General features: G+C 47.5%; 2 protein-coding genes across 4 annotated transcripts in view; both read right to left on the reverse strand.

The window, feature by feature from the left end:
• The window catches only part of LOC142497992 (guanylate-binding protein 1-like), an 851,842-nt gene that overhangs the window by 526,206 nt on the left and 305,562 nt on the right, over positions 1 to 20,074 (reverse strand). The window lies entirely within an intron of this gene.
• The window catches only part of LOC142497989 (guanylate-binding protein 1-like), a 60,923-nt gene that overhangs the window by 33,016 nt on the left and 7,833 nt on the right, over positions 1 to 20,074 (reverse strand). For all 3 annotated transcript variants that reach the window (XM_075606493.1, XM_075606494.1, XM_075606491.1), the window contains exons 2-5: positions 17,191 to 17,381; positions 13,604 to 13,731; positions 13,286 to 13,395; positions 3,000 to 3,205 (exon numbers count right to left, since the gene is read on the reverse strand). In XM_075606493.1, coding sequence (XP_075462608.1) covers positions 3,000 to 3,205; positions 13,286 to 13,395; positions 13,604 to 13,731; positions 17,191 to 17,374 — 628 coding nt within the window. In that variant the 5' untranslated portion in view covers positions 17,375 to 17,381. The remainder of the gene's footprint in view (positions 1 to 2,999; positions 3,206 to 13,285; positions 13,396 to 13,603; positions 13,732 to 17,190; positions 17,382 to 20,074) is intronic.

The following is a 20,074-nucleotide window of genomic DNA, read 5'->3' on the forward strand; positions in this document are numbered from 1 at the left end:
TCTCCGCCATTACGGTCAATGGTAGGACCCTCCTGGCCGGCGTGACCCTTTCTCGTCGCCATTAATTGTCGGATCCTGTTGGGGTCAAGTGAGGAGGTTCCTAACATCTAGGGGCAAAAGGAATTTTATTTCTAGGTGCCCTAGAACAGAAGTTCCACGCCAATTGGCCGTGAACTTGATCGAGGCTCTAGTTCCCACGCCAATGGCGCGATCATAGCTATTTTGTGACAATGTTTCCGCTCTTGCGGTTTTGCGGTCTGGTTGGCTGCCAGCTCGTCTCTGGAGGTCGGCTTCCAGGAATCCCCATTGAACTGCATTACTCCATTCACTTTCAATGGAGAACCGCTGCTCCTCCTCTCGAGCGCCACCTGCAGGTCTTCTACGATATCAGGCCCAAATCGCCGGAATCTCCATAGGGTTACATGGGCTGTAATGGTGACCTATGGAGAGATTGCAAAATGGAGCCTGCAAAGGCGGGAAAAGGGACAAAGGGCCATAAACACAGAATTAACATTAACCCTTTCCCTCCTACACAGATCCCAGTGTATGCGTTGGTGCAGACACTGGAATGGGAACAATACATATTCACAGGGGGATACACAGTTGGTGCTGAAGCAGGGGCATAACTACAGTACTGGAAATCATCCCAGTTAACCCCTTGCCTCATAGGTGAGAGCAGGGGGTGGCCAAATGGGGTGTAACCCCTTTAATACCAGGCCAAAACCCATCTCCCATGACAGGAAAACACAGGCAACAAGGAATTATGCTCAGCCAAAGTGGCAGTGGCACAACTGAACATAAGTAGGGAAGGACGACCAATGAGGCAGGGGGGAGGAAAGAAGGTGCGGACCCAGCAGAGGCAGGGATAGGCTGGAAGAGTTGACACGCAGCTGGGGAGCGGTGCTCACGCTTCACGTGTAAGCGCTGCGTGACGCCGACATGCGACGCAACCAGGGGTTGGATCCAGACTCCGCAACATCAGATGGACTCCTCCGTGAGTGCGCGCGCTCTGAGTGAGCTGCGGGACTGCGCGAGGCAGTCGGTAAGGAGGGAGCGCGCCACGAGGGACGCGCTCAGAGATTCCTTAAGGGGGAAGGAGAACAGAGTTGTAGCTAGGGGTGGTACACAGGTAGCCAAGGTCCTCCACGTACCCTTGGACGCGGATACGTCCCTTCACCTCCCTCGCTGCCAATGCCGGTGTGTCACTGAAACTCCCCCCTTCATCTAATGGCAACTCACAGAGACTTCCCCCATTCCTCTAAGAACAACTCAAATAAATTATCCCATGTCTCAAAGGGATAACTCACAGAGACTCCTCCCTTTCTCTAAGGGGCAGCTCATAGAGACCCCACTTCCCGCCCCGAGTGGGGGTCAAAGTGGGGCCCACCACTCTAATGGAGCCCCCGCCCTATTGAAGGTTCAAGTGGGGCCCCCATCCCAGTGGGGGCACCTTAGTAGAAGGGAACGAAAATCAGGGTATGTAGATACAAGGAGCCCAAGCCCTCTACTTACTCCCAGGTGTGGATGCATAACTGCACCTCCCCCGCCACCACCAGCAACTCACTAAAGGAAAACATAGAGAGACCCCCTTTTATCTCCCCAGGGGGGGCTCATGTGGGGTTCCTTTCCCCATCTGAGTGGCAGCTCAGCCCAAGTAGGGCCTCCTCATCACCAACCCTTTGAGGGAACTAACCCCCTCCCCCTTAGATCCGCCCATCCCAGTGGGGAACCAGTGGGGTCTTCGGCCAAACCCCCAAACCTAATGAGGGCCCTAAGGTAGTTTCCTTTCCCCCCAACACAGCGGGAAGCCAGATAGGTCTGCCCCATCTCCTCTCCCACCACTCTGGTGAGAGCTCATATGCTCCCCCCAAATGCCTCAGCCCTCCCCCTTAAGTAGAGCTCCACAAATCCCAAGTGGGGGCACAGGGGAGGGGGGGGGCTCTGCCCCCTCCCAATGGAAGACCCACATTACGTCTGCCCATCTCAGTGGGGCAAAAGTCTGTGGGGGTCCTAAGGGAATTTCATTTCTCCCCCCCAAGCCAAAAGGGAGAAGGAAGGAGCCAGATGAGTCTGCCCCCGTCAAGTCGCATCTCCTGTCCTCTATACCAATAGGTTCTCAAGTGGAGAAGCTCACTCCAGTGAGGGCTAAAGTGGGCCCTCTGCCCAAGTGTGAATTCCTGCTCCAGTGGGGGCTCAAATAAGCCCCCTGTCCAATTCAATGTGTTATCAAGTGGGGGCTCATTTGTAGTTCCCTTTACTCCCATGGGGGCTCAAGTGGGGCCCCTTTTCTCCTGTGGGTCAACTTTCCCAGTATAGGCTCAAGTGGGGCTCCCACCCCATAGTTGGGGCTCAAGTAGGGCTCCCAACCCCGGTGTTAATTCGAGGTGCCCTAAACCCCCGGGGGGTGGAGAGAGGCCAAGGAGCCAATGAGGAGGTGAGAGAGGAGTCTAGCCCCTGTCATGGTTGCCTTTCGCTGAAGGCAGTTTCACATGGATTATACCTTGTTCATTACACTCAGACCACTTATGTATGTATCAGTTCATCAAAGTAATGCGCCTTATGACTTAGAGAAGGTTATATTAGGTCTTCCAGAGGCACATAATTTAGTGACATGTTTGACCCTTTGAGTCTCAATGAGACACTTTTTTTCCTTTTTAAGTGCATCAAAGTTCTTTAAGTCTGATTCGCTAAAAACGTCTGTGATTCTGTGTCACGTGTAGGAGACTTGTTTAACTAGTTTATTGCATTTGATGCCTGTGCCTAGATGCACTTTCCAATTCCTACACACATAATAGAACATTCCCTGGGTTCCAGATTGAGTGTTAAATGTTGCTGGTCTTATCTGATTAACCCCTTCACTGCCATCCTTGTAATATTTTGCTCTGAGTCCTTCCTAACCCTGTGGCCAACGCGGAGCTGTTTATCCCCAAAAAGTGTACTTTCACATTCCCACACCAGTCAGCTGAGATGAATCAGGCTGTGTACTCGCACACTTCTACCTTTCTTGAGCTTCATGGCGTTCTGTAGATACTCGTCCTCGGTGATTGTTTTCCCATCCAACTCCAGCTCTAGAGAGAAGTCCCGGACGCACCATATGAAGGACGGGAAGATCCTCTTGAACTCGGCAGTCTCGTCTTCATCCTCATATTTTACTTCTCCCGGGGATGATTTCACCTTAATCCGCTCAGTCAGCTCTGTCACATAACTGGAAGATGCTAAGGAAGAACTGAGGGGTCAGACTGACTGAGAACAGATATTACCATTCATTACTACTAGAGAGACCTGCAGATCACCACTCAGTCGTTACTATAAAGCAGTGATTGCCAAACTTTTTTGTTTGGAGGAACCCTTGAAGTATTTCGAAAAATCTCGGGGAACCCCTATCTGGCTTACACATATATTAGGTTCAAGCAGCTTACAATCTAATTGGTATGTAGGAGGAACGTACAGAGACAGTAGGAGGGCATTCTGGTAAGTGCATCTGCAGGGGCCAAGCTTTATGTATCATGACTCTAGTAATATCTACGGTGCTACTCAGATGCTTCTTTAAGCAAGTGTGTCTTAAGGTGGGTCTTAAAGGTGGATAGAGAGGGTGCTAGTCGGGTATCGATGGGAAGGGCATTCCAGAGGTGTGGGGCAGTCAGTGAGAAAGGTTTAAGGCGGGAGAGGGCTTTAGATACAAAGGGGGTAGAGAGAAGACATCCTTTGGCAGAACGCAAGAGTCGGGTTGGTGCATAGCGAGAAATTAGGGCTGAGATGTAAGGAGGGTTAGAAGAGTGTAAAGCTTTAAAAGTGAGGAGGAGAATTGCATGTGCGATACGGGATTTGATCGGAAGCCAGGAGAGGGATTTCAGCAGGGGAGACGCTGAGACAGATTTAGGAAAGAGTAGAGTGATTCTGGCAGCAGCGTTTAAGATAGATTGTAGGGGAGACAGGTGAGAGGCAGGAAGGCCGGACAGCAGGAGGTTACAGTAATCAAGACAGGAGAGAATGAGGGCCTGAGTCAGAGTTTTAACAGTCGAGCAACAGAGGAAAGGGCGAATCTTCATAATATTGCAGAGGAAAAAGCCTTCATAGTTTGTGCAGTGAGCTCCGATCCAGAACAGAGGGTACCATTTTGCCGTGTACCTGCCTCCTCCCCCGAGTAACCGATGTTGCCAAGTTACCGACGGATGTGACGTCAGACGCCATCTGATGCCATTCTGTTGCGAGACTATCGAAGGGAGACGGCCCGGACACCACCTCTCTGGCGTGAGAATCACTGCTCTATTCTATTCTTATGTGTCTGCTTAATTTGTGAGTACAATTTGTAGCTTCATTTTATTGTTATAAAGTACATACTGGTCTGCACTATTGAGCGTGGCATATGTATACAGCAGACGACAGAGAAGCCCAATGCTACATCCAACATGACAGAAATACACAGTAAAATACTTATATATTCTCTTGAAATAGGGTCATTTAGTTTAACCCTTTGGCCAAAGCATTGTAAGCTTGCGAGCCACGACAAGGCAGACACCCGTTCGCAAGGTCTAGCAATACCAGATAAAATACTAATATAACTCTATTAGGATTAAAATTCTCATTTACCTCTATTAGGATGGAGAAAGACCACAGTGGGTCTATATCCAGCAGAATGAAAGGACCTGCAACCTTGGGAAGTGGGGAGGGGCGGGCTTAAAACCTGGGAAGGAGGAGCCACTAACCTCCACCAGCTGAAACAGCTGAGAACAGAACACAAAACCCAAGCAAGCTCTTTTTGGGAACCCCTGGCACCCACAAAATATATGTATGTATTTAAGTGTCAAAATGGAGTGCTATTGAGCGTGGCATATGTATACAACAGACGACAGAAAAGCCCAATGCTACATCCAGCATGACAGAAATACACAGTAAAATACTTATATATTCTCTTGAAAAAGGGTCATTGGCCAAAGGGTTAAACTAAATGACCCTTTTTCAAGAGAATATATAAGTATTTTACTGTGTATTTCTGTCATGTTGGATGTAGCATTGGGCTTTTCTGTCGTCTGGGTTATAGTAGGAGCAAGATGTTTTAGGAGATGGGAGGGAATGGGGTCAAGAGGGCAAGTGGTAGAGTGAGAAGAGGAGATCAGTAGTGATACATCCTCCTCTGTGACAGCGGAAAAAGAGTCAAGGAAGGCAGGCGGAGAGTTAGGAAGCAGTGTAGGATGGGAGGAGGAAACAGAGGGGATGTTCTGACGAATGGATTCCACCTTATCCTTGAAATAGTCAGCAAAGTCCTGAGGTGAAATGGAGGAAGAAGAGGCAGCTGGGGGTGGTTTGAGTAGAGAGTCAAAGACAGAGAAGAGTCGGCGTGGGTTAGATTTGTGTGTGTTGATTAGTGAAGTACAGTAGGTTTGTTTAGCCTGAGAGAGGACAGAGTTGAAACAGGATAGCATAACTTTGTAGTGAAGGAAGTCTGCGAGAGTGTGAGATTTCCTCCAGAGGCATTCAGAGGAACAAGTGGAGGAATGCAGCATGCGTGTGTGGGAATTTAGCCAGGGTCTGGGGTTAAAAGGGCGAGGACGGCAGAGAGAAAGCGGGCATGTAGATCAAGAGAGGAGGATAAGGCAGAGTTGTAGTTCCTGACCATGTTGTCAGGGTCTGTAGCAGAACTGAGAGAGGAGAGGGAGGAGCATAAAGTGGAAACAAAGGCGGGTACGCTAATTGAGCGCAGGTTTCTGCAGAAGCAAGGGGTAGATGGAGATGGAGAAAGGGAGAAACGAGAGAGTGAAAATGAGATGAGGTGATGGTCAGAGAGAGGAAAGGGCGAAATGGAGAAATCAGAGAGAGAAAAGTTTTTTGTGAAAACTAGGTCTAGGTAGTGGCCATCCTTGTGGGTGCTGGCTGCAATCCACTGTTGAAGGCCAAAGGAAGAGGTTAGAGAGAGAAAGCGGGAGGCCCACGGGAGAGAGGGGTCATCAATTTGGCAGTTGAAGTCCCCAAGGAGAAGAACAGGGGAGTCTGAGGAGAGAAAGAAAGAGAGCCAGGATTCAAAGTGAGAGAGAAAGGCAGTAGGGGGATGAGTAGCGGTAGATGGGCGATAGATGACCGCCACATGGACAGGAAGAGGAGAGAAGATCTGGACTGTGTGAACCTCAAAGGAGGGAAAAGCAAGCGAGGGAGGAATAGGAAGGGTTCAGTAACGGCATAGAGAAGAGAGGAGTAACCCCACGCCTCCATCCCTGCCATAAGGGGTGCCATCAGCTAGGTTAATTATGGGTGGAGAGATACAAATACAACACAACCATAATATTTTTAAAGGATTCTCCATTATGGTTTGCTGCATCATTCAGTTAATATATGTGTGACAGGGGGAATGAACGTCACCAGCCATATACCTGGCAAACCTATGTTTAGGCTTGCAGTGCAGCAGTGACGAGGTTAAGTTTCAGTTGAGAAGGGCTGCTTAATTAGTCTGACCCCAGCTGCATAATCAAGGTGTTTTAAAACCCCCAGGCTGTACACACATGCAAGCTAGTTGGTCAGAAGACAGGTTTGAAAAACTGAAGGAATTGCTGCTATAAGGTCAGTTTGCAAAGTATATGTTTTATGAACTGTCTGTGTCCTGCATGCTGAAGAGAAGCTGCCTTGTTTGCTATGCTGAAGAGAAGCTATTTTGTTTTGTCTGCTGAAGAGAAGCTATTTTGTTTTGTGTGCTGTATGTTTTAAGGCTCAATAAATAAGCCTTGTCAAGAGACCCCACGTATGTAGTTGCATGTACCCTGCAACATATGGTGTCAGAAGTGCCGGGATTTTGAAAGGCCCCTGCAGTAAAAGGGCCACACACACACAAGAATGAGAAAAATGGAAGACTTTTTAAAAGAATTTCTGTGCCAGCAGGCCCAACTACAAGCAGAGAGAGATGAAAGACTATTGCAGCAGCAGTCAGCACAGGATGAGCGGATGGCCAGGCTGCTGACCCGATTCCATGGGTCTGCCAGTCCAGAACTTGCGAACAAACCCCCGGTTCTCCTGAGGAAAATGGCTCCGAAAGAGGATCCAGAGGCTTTTGTACTGACATTTGAAAGGGTTGCCGAAGCTTAGGGCTGGAGATCGCTGGGCAACTGCTTTGGCCCCGCTCCTCATAGGAGAAGCCCAGGCCTCGTATCAGGGCCTCCCAGCAGATCAGGCAATGGACTACCGACAAGTAAAAGCAGCCATACTGGATTGCTTATGTCTGACCCCAGAGACCTACCGGCAGCAGTTCTGGAACCTGAAGTACACCGCTAAGATGAGACCCCGGGTCCTCGCTCAGCGGTTATTGGACTTGTGTACTCGCTGGATACAACCTGAGGAGTGCACTAAGGAGGCAATTCTTGAGCAAGTTGTTCTGGAACAATTCCTACAGGTAATACCCCCTTCCGCACGCTCTTGGGTAAAGCGCCATGCTGCTGAAACCCTAGCTTTGGCGGTCCGACTTGTTGAGAACTTCCTTGGGGCTGAGGAGGAGGCGAATGTCCTGGACCCGACGGATCTGACTCCACCGGCACTTGCGGACGCCCAAAAAGGGAGGTCAGATCAACGGGGAACCTACAGCCCATCCATACGCAACCGCCAAGTCCAACGGAAGGAGCAGTCCTTCCAGCAAGGGCGGAGTTCAAATGCTGGTCCCCGCCGAGACCCTCATCTACTTCCTGATGCCGGCTCCTCGCTAAATGAGAGTAACTTCAGAGGACGTCACACACAGGACCCATCGGAGGCCTGGTCTCCAGTACCCGGTCCAGCTGAGCGGTATCCACGGCACCCTCTGGCAAGGGAACCCTCTCCATGTTCTGCCTGTGGAGAACAAGGCCACCGTCATGTGGACTGTCCACAGATGGATTGCTCCTTCAGCAGGACTGTCGACTCGGTCTTCCCCAGAGGAAGTGGCAAGCCCTGGCTACTTCCAGTCCAGATTGGTGGTAAAACCGTCCAGGCCCTTATAGATTCAGGTTCTGGAAAAACGGTGGTCTTCCGGGAACGGTTACCACCTGACGTGCTTTCCTTTGACTCCCCATGGAGTATAGAGTGTATTCACGGCGATTTAAAATGGTAACCGACAGCCAAAATCCTGCTACAGGTGAAAGGTCAGGAGGCCAGGATCGAAGTAGGAGTCGGTCCTTGGCTCCCTGCCCCCGTTTTGCTCGGCCGTGACTGGCCTTTCTTTGCAAACCTAATGGCCCCAGTCTCTCAGGAAGAGTCTCATTCTCTGATTCAGGAGAAACTGGTAAACTGTTCCCCTTTTCAGCAGACCTGTTCCCCAGTAGACACCGGGTTCCAAAGACTCGGAGGCAAACAGGACTGGTTGCAGAAATCTGGGAATCCGGGTGGCCATACTAATAGGCATAAGTCACAAGTCATGACTGGGGATGGCCAGAAGGAGGGGGAGATACAGTAGGCCCTGGGGAGGAACCAGAGCTATGTCTCCCTGATTTTTGCCAGAGGCAGAGGGAAGTCCCAGTCCCAGTCCTGGCCAAACAATATGAGAAAGTGGTAAAGATTGATGACCAGATATTGAATGCACAAGGGGTAATGGTGTTCCCTCATTTTGAATTGTCGAATGATATCCTGTATAGGGTGAACAAGCAGACACAAACAGGGGAGGTCACCAGACAAATATTGGTTCCCAAGACGTTTGTTAAAACTGTCTTCATCCTAGCCCATACTGTCCCTTGGGGTGGTCACCTGGGTAGAGATAAAACCTTGGACCGTATTTTGTTCTGCTTCTATTGGCCAGGGATGCATAGTGACATTGCTAAGTTATGTGCGGCATGTCCTGAGTGCCAGCTAACTAGTCCGAAGGGACAAAAACCAGCCCCCTTGGTTCCTCTACCCTTGGTGTCCGTTCCCTTTGAGAGAATTGGTGTAGACTTGGTAGGACCTCTAGAACCATCTGCGAAAGGACACAGGTTTATTCTTGTAATAGTTGACTATACAACAAGATATCCTGAGGCATTCCCGCTGAGAACAGCAATGGCGAAGCAAGTAGCCAACAAGTTGTTGGAGCTGTTCTCACGAGTTGGACTTCCCCAGGTTATGTTGACAGATCAAGGTATACATTTTATGGCTAAACTGATGCAGGATGTCTTAAAATTACTAGAGGTCAAGTCTGTTTGGACATCGGTCTACCATCCACAGACTGACGGATTGGTGGAAAGATTTAACCGAACTCTAAAAGGGATGCTGAGGAAATTTGTAGATTCAGAGAAGAGAGCCTGGGATGAACTTCCCCCTTTTCTGCTGTGTGCAGTGCGGGAAGTTCCTCAGGCCTCCACGGGATTCTCTCCATTTGAACTGCTGTATGGCCGCCAACCCCGGGGTATCCTAGACCTCCTAAAGGAGCCCTGGGAGGAACAGCGGTCCCCTTCTAAGAATACCCTGCAATATGTATTGGACCTTAGGAAGCGCCTAGATGTGGTCGGGCATTTTGCTAGGGAGAATCTTAGATCAGCCCAGGACAGTCAGGAGAGACATTACAATCAAAATGCTCGTATGAGAGTGTTTCACCCAGGAGATCAGGCGATGTTGTTGTTACCCAGTTGTGAGAGCAAACTCCTAGCCAAATGGCAGGGCCCATTCGAAGTACTCCACCGCACGGGTGATGTGGATTACGAGATCGCTCAACCAGGGTCCAGGAAGGGTAAACAAATTTACCATGTGAACTTGCTGAAACCCTGGAAGATGCAGCGGTCTCTATTTATCCACCCGGTGGAGGAGGAAACGGACTTGGGTCCTCAGCCCACACGGAAGAACATCATGGGTGATGAGAAAATCCCAATGGGTAGACAGTTGTCCTCTGAACAAAAACGGGACTTGTTAGAAATAATTACACAATTCCATGATGTTTTTTCTGATTTGCCAGGGCAAACTAATTTAATTTCACATGTGATCGAGACAGCACCTGGGGTAAAAGTACTTTCCCATCCTTATAGGTTGCCTGAGAGTCGTAGGGCCCTGGTAGAGAAGGAGGTACAAGAAATGTTACACTTAGGAGTGATTGTGGAATCATGCAGTGAGTGGTGTAGTCCACTAGTTATGGTCCCTAAACCTGATGGGAAGGTAAGATTTTGTGTGGACCTCCGAAAGGTCAATGCGGTATCCAAGTTTGACGCATATCCGATGCCAAGGGTGGACGAGTTATTTGACACCCTTGGTAACGCGGAATATATATCCACGCTGGACTTAACAAAAGGATACTGGCAAATACCTTTAGAGGAAAAGTCCAAGTGCAAAACCGCCTTTGCCACTCCCATGGGTTTATACCAGTTTGTGACAATGCCATTTGGACTGCATGGAGCCCCAGCCACATTTCAGAGACTCATGGAAAAGTGCTTAGACCCCATAGGGCTTATGCCGCAGCCTACCTAGATGACATTGTTATTTATAGTAAACACTGGCGGGCCCATCTAAATAGGCTGAAAGCGGTCCTCAAATCTCTAAGAGAGGCAGGTCTCACAGCCAACCCTAAGAAATGGGCCTTAGGTAAGGCAGAATCCAAATACTTAGGGTATGCAGTGGGAGGTGGAAAAGTAAGGCCACTAGCCGACAAGGTAGTTGCCCTGAAAGAAGTTCCGACCCCCCAAACAAAAACGCAGGTACGCTGTCTGCTGGGTTTAGCAGGGTACTATCGGCGGTTCATCCCCAACTACTCGGAAGTTGCAACCCCATTAACGGACCTCACAAAAAAGTGTGCCCCTACACAAGAGGTATGGTCAAGGGAGTGTCAGAGAGCCTTTGAGGACATAAAAAGGTGTCTATCAGACGGTCCCGTCCTTAGAAGCCCAGACTTCAACAGGTCTTTTGTGGTGCAAACCGATGCATCAGAGATAGGGCTAGGGGCAGTGTTGTCACAACAGTTTGAGGGAGCGGAATATCCGATCATTTTTCTGAGTAGAAAATTGTTCCAGAGGGAAAAAAAAACTACTCAGTGATTGAGAAGGAGTGCCTCGCAGTAAAGTGGGCAATCAAGGCTTTGAGGCATTACCTGGCAGGAGTCCATTTTACTCTGGTTTCGGACTATGCTCCATTAAAGTGGTTAAATAGTATGAAGGACTCCGAAGCTAGATTGACCAGGTGGTATATGGCCCTCCAACCCTTCTCATTTGAGATTCAGCACATGCCTGGAAAAGATAATGCAAATGCTGACTTGTTTTCTAGAGAAGGGGTGGATGATCGGGCTTCAGCCATGCGTGGCCCCAGCCACACACTAACAGGGGAGGAATGTGACAGGGTGAATGAACGTCACCAGCCATATACCTGGCAAACCTATGTTTAGGCTTGCAATGCAGCAGTGACGAGGTTAAGTTTCAGTTGAGAAGGGCTGCTTAATTAGTCTGACCCCAGCTGCATAATCAAGGTGTTTTAAAAACCCCAGGCTGTACACACATGCAAGCTAGCTGGTCAGGAGAAAGGTTTGAAATACTGAAGAGCTTGCTGCTATAAGTTCTGTTTGCAAAGAACATATTTTATGAACAGTCTGTGTCCTGCATGCTGAAGAGAAGCTGCCTTGTTTGCTATACTGAAGAGAATTGACAACAAATTATATCTATGGCGCTCTGCACTAGTAATATACCATACGTATGATAAAAAATAAATTTATACAACCAGTGTCGTGGATATTCTCCCTTTGGTATAGATGCTCCACACGTGGTGGGTACACATGTAAGGAAAGAAAATCAAAACATAGTGTAATACTGTTAAACACACATATAAACATGCAACATGAGACAGACGCTGAGAACAACAGGTGACAAATTACAAACACATTTAATAAGGTATATCATTAAAAATACATAAAATTACATAAAAACATATATAAGGATCTGGTAGGATACACCAACTCAAGTGGGGGTACCTGCTTACCGAATGTAAGAAGGTATCAGGCAGTGGATATTGTTAAAGAGTATCCCCTCTTGTGGATGGCCGCTGCTGTAGTAAATTCCTGGGCTCACACGTGGAGTCTCCTGCGCGGATAGTGCCGGGTCACACAGGCTGAATGACCCGGCACTATCCGCGCAGGAGACTCCACGTGTGAGCCCAGGAATTTACTATAGCAGCGGCCATCCACAAGAGGGGATACTCTTTAACAATATCCATTGCCTGATACCTTCTTACATTCGGTAAGCAGGTACCCCCACTTGAGTTGGTGTATCCTACCAGATCCTTATATATGTTTTTATGTAATTTTATGTATTTTTAATGATATACCTTATTAAATGTGTTTGTAATTTGTCACCTGTTGTTCTCAGCGTCTGTCTCATGTTGCATGTTTATATGTGTGTTTAACAGTATTACACTATGTTTTGATTTTCTTTCCTTACATGTGTACCCACCACGTGTGGAGCATCTATACCAAAGGGAGAATATCCACGACACTGGTTGTATAAATTTATTTTTTATCATACATATGGTATATTACTAGTGCAGAGCGCCATAGATATAATTTGTTGTCAACTCATCACCTGACTGGGGGTCAGGATTATATCACAGGCTGCCTGCCTATTGGGATATAGCGCTACCTATTTGTTTTCCATTCTATACTGAAGAGAAGCTATTTTGTTTTCTATGCTGAAGATAAGCTATTTTGTTTTGTGTGCTGTTTGTTTTAAGGCTCAATAAATAAGCCTTGTCAAGAGACCCCGCATGTGTAGTTGCATGTACCCTGCAACAATATGTATTATTGTAATATCTTATTTCCCTATTGGTGACTAATTTACTGCATTTTCCACCCTGGTTTGCTTAGATAATTAGGTAGTCTGTTTCCAGCTGGATGGCGATCCCTTCACCCAGGAGAGGTTTATGAGTAACCCCTCCTTGTGTTTTTGGATCACTGGGATTATGATATACTATAATAATATCTGCAATATCCTTTGTGTGTATCTAATCACTCATGCTGGCAGATATCCATTTTGCTATTTCTTCCCTGCTTGCTGTATACATTTCTTTGATTTGCACCGATCCGATGTAGATATTATATGCTTTTTAATTGATTTTATTGTTTGGCCACTCTTTAATCACTTTGACTTCACAATACATATTCTAATCAGTCAAATGCTAAACCCAATTTTGAGTGCCCCTATTTTGAATTTCCGCAGCATCTGTCTTTTGGATGCTGTAATTTCTTTGGTTCTGATGCATATTCCCCTTTGCTCTTGGGTGCTCCCCCAATGATATTTATTCATACATCTTTTGGTTTAATGGATTAGCCTATTTAATTTTTGATATGGTAGTAGAGCTCTTCTCAGTATTTTTTCCTTCCCCCTGTTACTATAAAGGATACTGCAGCTGCTCCATAGCTTGCTGGTCAATAGTCCCCACACTGTTATACACCAGGGTGCTGCTCAGCAGAACAGCCAGACAGAAGATCCAGGCGTCATTCTTACTATCTCCCTGAGACAGAGAAACAGAATCATTGTAACACAGAGCGTCCCTGTGCAGTGCTAGAGACGCCCTAATATATACAGCCACTTTGTCCATCTTACACGTACATTAACCCCTTATCTGATAGACCGTTCTGCAGCACTGAGCAGTGTTAACATGCGTCTCCAGCATAGAAGGAACCAGACTGGAGGTCACTGAGACATCTGTCCCCACTCACCTTCTCCACGTCCCCCAGCCCCTCGGTGTCCAGCAGCACCAGGGTGTGTCCAGGTTTAGAAGGGTGAGGGACACACCACATCCAGATCCCTTTAGTCTTAGACTGGACAGTGGATCCCAGAGCAAAACCTTGAAGAAGAGGGTCAAAGAAATAGGGGGAATTAATAGATAAAAAGAAAAGGGGGAAAACAGAGAAAAATAACACTTTAAAAAAGAGAATAAAAAAGAAAATCCGGACATATATAGGGGAAGGGTGGCGTGACCGCGGTACCGAGCTCCCCTCTCACGCCCCCCTATTTTTTTCACCCCTCTCTCGTTAGATCACTATACCTGGGTTGGGCTAGGTCCCTATTTATCTGACCTGAGGGAATATGAATGGGTTCAAACCCATAGAAGAAAGCAAGGGAGGTGGCAGGAGAGTGGACTATAGCAGAGATAAGAAAGGGAGGAAGGGCTCTGTAATGTGCTCCCAAACTGGGTACAACCTGAAGTGACGTCCAGGACTGAGTTGGCTGGAGAAGACCTCCTCTACAGGTTCCCTAAAGTGGAAAGGAGATACAGTGCAGCTTGGCTCCATCAGCATGTGCAGGACCTTCTGGATACGGAAAGTGCAAGTTAGTGTTGGGCATTGCAGGGGGCCTCTATGCCAAGAGAGTCTGACTTGCATGAAAGTGCATGCTTTCATGGAGTGGAGAAGACTGTGAGGTGGATATTTTGTCGGGGGCCACCTGGTGAGGGAGTGGGAGGGAGTGGGAGGCAGTGGGGTTGAGGTACCGTAGGTGCATCAAAGGTGCAGCTAGTCGCCAGTGCAGCTGAACCCTGCGGGGAGCCCATCACCAGTGATATAGCTCCATCTGCTAAGGTTCACCAGGAGGCCTTATCCAGGCTGTATGGAGTTAGTGTACAGCCAGAGTCAAGGGAGATGCAGCTATGGGAGGCCTGAGGTCCCTTCAAAGCAGTTAGGGCAGCTCTAAGCAAAGAAGAAGTGAGGAGGTGATGGGTGGCCGCTGAGGCCTGATTGAGCTAGGGAACAAGATCGAATTTGGTGTATTTTTTATGGAATTTATGGCATATTGGGAGAGCTGTTTTTGGGGAGTTGTGGGGTCCCTGGTAGGGGTATGTTCCCATTAAGGGGAGAACATAGCAGAGGTGATATTTCTAAATAGAGGGTTGCAGTCATGGGGGAAAGGAATTATTCTGCCAGGGTTTCAATGGCATGGGAAGAGACAGTGATTTTGCCAGTGGCTGACACCTCTAACATGTCGGGAGGAGGAAGGGATGGAGTTCCGGTAAGGAGAGAGTTGACAGGCCATCATAAGGTCCAATGTTTTTGCTAGCTCTGAACCGGTGCATAAAGAGGACGGTGCACCAACTGATCCAAACTCTAAGGATGCATAATCCTGACTCGCAAGTCCACTGGGGATGCACCTTTCCATGGATGTAAAGGATATAATATAGAAGTGAGAATTTGTGGAAATGTTATCGCTTCTTCCAGGCTATAATGAAGTGTTGGCGAGGACAGGCAAGAAAAGGGAGACTCAGCTGTCTCAGACTTTCTCAGCAGTTTTCAAATATTTGGATACGGTAAGATTTCCACCACAGGACATATGGCGGTGTGGTGGCGATACAATAAGCCCTTTTGGCAGAAGATGATGGTTAGGAAAAGTTTGACATGGGATGCCAAAGACATAGACATATGGCTAGAGCTAATGAGGCCTCAGAGGTCGGCTTTCTCACAAGGGACGAGGAGGAGGAGGTGTATCGGACAGGCTATGGACCGATAATATGAAGAGGCTACTGTATGTATAGGAAAGCGGCACAATTGTTGAGAAAAGGGTTTCTGGTGCAGGTTTTCGATCTCTTTTGTTGATATGGAAGGGGGAGGGGCTGACGACCCTGGGGAACCTAAAATCGGTTAGGGCAATGACAGAGGTTGTAGAGGAGAAGATCTAGGCAGAAGTCAGTCTATGTAGGATGTCAGACCTTTTTTGGATCCCCAACTACCAAGGCTAATAGTATCTCCTCAGGCTACATTTCCCAAGAAGGATGGTGGGTCATTCCATCTGATAAAGCCTCTTTCATATCCAGAGGAGTTGTCTGTCAGCACTGGGATTGAAAAAGAGCTATGCATGGTAAATTGTAGGTCTTTTGGCAAGGTGGCAAATTGGCAAAGTTAGTGGTACTTGGTTGGCCGGGTGCCCTGATGGCAAAGGCAGACATTCAGTCTGGGTTCCGCCTGTTTCCAGAACATCCTGATTGTTTACACCTGTTGCAGCATAGAGAGTGAGTACTTTGTGCATAGTTACCTTCCCATGAGTGCTCCATTCCCTGTTTCTACTTTTAGCACCTTCCTGGAGTGGGCACTACATCAGATGGTGCAGGCGAAAGGGGTTTGCAGTATCTGGATGACTTATTTTTTGTGGGCCCAGGGACACCTGATTAATGTTGTTGAGAGAATTCCCAGAGGTAGCTTTTGAAGTTGTCGTTCTTTTGGCGGCTGAAAAGACTGAGGGGTTGTCTAAAGTGTTGAGTTTCATAGATAAAGAATTAGACTCAATGGCAATTGAATAGAAACTTCCTCTGGAGAACCTGGAAGTGTTCAAATCTTTGCTGTCTAATTTTACTTCACTGAAGAAGGGTACGCTGCGACCATTCCCATCTTTGTTGGGTCATATTGTTTTTGCAGCTCTGGTGATGGCAATGGGGAAGGTATTTTTACTTCAGCTGGCAGCAGCCAATAGTTGGGGCGAGGAAACCTCATTATGTTATTTGGGTTTCTGCAGGAGTCCATATGGATTTTGGGTTATGGAAAGATTTCCTGGGTTCATATAATGGGAGGACACAGTGGAGGGCCGGGACTTTGGAATTTTAAGGAACTCGATTTGTTTACAGATACAGCCAGATCAGTGGTTTATGGAGCACATTTTTAGGATTCATTGAGTTGGAACTGGAACTATTTCCCCTGGTGGTGGCAGTGGAGCTGTGGGGCCAGCAGGGAGGTCAAGTTCTGGACCAACAACATGGCAGTGGTCAAGGCTGTAAAAGTCTGGGGGTCAAGTCCATCTCAGTTGATGAACTGTTGAAGATATTTTTTTTCAGATGTCCGAGGAGGAAGATTTATTTTCGATCTGAGCCTGTTCCGGGGTGGCTAACAGCTTCGCTAATTCCTTGTCTCACTTTTAGTTTGTGCACTCACTGATCACAGGATTATCCAATATAAATTGGCGTTATAGATGTAGATCTCTGTACTGGATTCATGTATCCTTGGATTTTATTCTATATTTAAACTCTGCTGTGCCAGAAAAGCTTTGCCATGTTGCTGGCTTTGCGACCGTGAAAGGATCCCATGTGGGTTGTGATACCAGAGTTTTACAGATATGAAGGTATAGTGTACAGAGCTTTTGAGACCTCTTAGATTTCTTCTTCAATGTTAAAAGAAGTGCAGTGAAAGAGTTAAACACACCATACGTTGTTTGATATAAATGAAGAACCTTATGGTTTCCCTAGTTATAGCACAGTACAGCTTCTTATTGGGAAGGTACTCTTTTCTATACATTGTCATTTGGGGAGGGTGTTGGTGTCACTCACCATCACTGTGTCCCGCCAACTTGTTCATCAGATAGGATTTTCCGGTCCGATATTTCCCTACAATCGCCACAACGACCACGGGCTGAGTGATGTCAGACAGGACCTGCGCCGCGTCCTGATTCACCACAATTTCTCCACCTTCCTGATTCTCTATCAGACACACGGGAAGCTTCATCTGGGCCATCTTCAATCTGCGGACCGGGAAACACCCAGAGTTACATCTTGTGAAGGAGAAACCCCACGTAAAGCCAGAAGCGGAGATCGTCCTGTATCTGATCTGTATTACAGCTATGTAATTTCTCCATAACACGCCTGCAGCTAGTGCACTGAAATATAACATTTCTCTACACAAGCAGTACTCAGTGTGATATATACTGCAGGGTACAAATGGTACAAATGTACAAAAATGGTACAAAAAAAACCACCCAGTTTTAATTATGTAGACTGTATCGAAAAGGGCAGCAGGATGGTAATAATAAAGGTTACGCCCGATTCTGCTCTCCCTTTCCTCAGGCTCACGGCCCGTAACCCAGGGGTCATTGTAAGGCACTGGGATTGAATGTAAAGGTATTTTCCCAAACCTCTGTAAAATGTTACATCTTTATTGCATTTTGAAAGTAATGGTTCTGTGTATGTTATGCTTCTACACGGGGGGCTGCAGTACCACCTTGATGGACATAGGGGGCCAGGCAGTGGCAGATTTCCCAGTAGGTCGATAGGCCCGGGCATAGCGCGGCAAAATGTTGGGGTGGCATAGATCAGCACTTGGCACCCCCGCGCATGCGAGATTGAAGGTGATGTCACACGGCGTGGCGTGAAATGACGCTGGAGAACGATGGCAGCACCAGGTGTGTGCCTAAGGGTGGCATATTTTTAAATCCCCCACTGGGGCCAGGTCAGGGACATCTTTCTCCCTGAGAGCCATGCCCCCTGCTGGACAATTGATAAATCTAGAAGTTTGTATTCAGAAAATCAGACACAGTACTAACTCTTTAAAAGTTTCTTAAATCATCAAATACAAGTATTTAGTTCTGTCTGTAAAATGTATCTGATAGATTAAAGTGTCTCCTGCTCAATGTAACCACATATAATTCCATTATTACCATAACGTGTAACATTAACCACAAGAAGAATCTTTCCACCGTTTTGCATTCAAACCAAAGTGCACCCAGATGTCTCTATATCCCATATCCCGATGTTTTAAATGCATCAAAGCTCAGGTTTCCTGTATAAAGTTTACCGCTGTCCCAAAGAGAAGAGATTATTATTGAAGTTTGTTACATTTTACCTGTTTACACAAAGATGTTCACATCACCTCCTTGATGAGCAAAGAAAAGGGATACACCTGACAGGCAGGGATGGTAAAGTGAGCCCAGGGGCCTTCAGCGCACGGACGCCATGATCTGGGGGGCCTCTTTCCTCTGCTTCCGGGTTGGTGTCGGGGGCGGTTAACATTTGTTGGGGTGGGATTTTGCCGCCAGTATATGCAGCACTGGAGGGGGTAGGTTCATGCCAAATCGAAACCAATGGAGGCCAATGCAATGTGTATAGTGCACGCCTGCGCGCACGTGCACGTGCACATGAGCACCGACGTGACCGATGCGTGGCGAAACAACTCGTTTGTTTTTTCCGCGTGACGGCCTGGTCACGTGAGCGATTCGTCCAATGAGGGTGAACCAGCTCTGGGATGTCATGACCGCGCTCCCGACACGCCCCCAAGATGACCCGCCATTGCCTCTGCATGCTGGACAGAAACCTCTCCTGCTGCAGTCGAGTGGGGATGCCGAATGAACGCTTTCCTGCCCGCGTGCACATATACACGGCCTTACTCTAATTCGCAGCATGGCGCACTCACTACAGAGATCCCCTGCACATGGCTGAGGTTGCTGCTATCCAGCATGGCTGCACGCTCCGGAGAGCGATGGCTCACGATGACAGCAAGGGGAGATCGAGCAATAACAGCAGAGGAGGAGCGCCGCATGGCTGATCTCCTTCATGAGGCATGCTGTCACAGGATTGATTGGCTGCAAGCCCAACTTCATGGCGTCCATGTTCTGGCAAATGTCCCATCAAGCCAACCTCTGTCAACTGCAAGGACAGTGGGAACATAAGACATTTGTCAAGTAATTGTTAAACAGATACTGTATGAGTTGCCCGGGGTTAATCAGTCACCAGGTACACAGGTTGCAGATGTAATCAGTGCTGCCTTTAGTCAGCAAGAGAGGACAAGGTCAAGCAGCGTTGCAAGGGCATGGAGAGAAGACCTGTCCCAGTCAGACAGCTCCTTTTCTTCGGGTATCAGTTGGGGCTCACTTAAACACACAACCAGCAATCAATCAATCAGCGATATTGATCCTGAGCTTAGCAGGGAGGTATATACACATCGGTTGATGATGCTATGTCACTAGTCAGACGGTGCGGTAAGAATTCCTTTATGGAAAAAGCAAATGTATAATCTGCCTGTTGCAGGGTACATGCAACTACACACGCGGGGTCTCTTGACAAGGATTATTTATTTAGCCTTAAAAAAACATACAGCACAGAAAACAAAATAGCTTCTCTTCAGCAGACAAAACAAAATAGCTTCTCTTCAGCAGACAAAACAAAATAGCTTCTCTTCAGCTGACAAAACAAAATAGCTTCTCTTCAGCATAGCAAACAAAGCAGTTTCTCTTCAGCATGGCAAACAAAGCAGCTTCTCTTCAGCATGCAGGACATAACAGTTAATAAAACATGTACTTTGCAAACAGACCTTATAACAGCAATCTCCTCAATACTTTCAAAACCTCTCTCCTGACCAGCTCGCCTGCATGTGTGTACAGCCTGGGGTTTTAACACCTTGATTATGGAGGTGGGGTCAGACTAATTAAGCAGCCCTTCTCGA

This window comes from Ascaphus truei, chromosome 6 (genome assembly GCF_040206685.1).
Source record: "Ascaphus truei isolate aAscTru1 chromosome 6, aAscTru1.hap1, whole genome shotgun sequence".
NCBI lineage: Eukaryota > Metazoa > Chordata > Amphibia > Anura > Ascaphidae > Ascaphus > Ascaphus truei.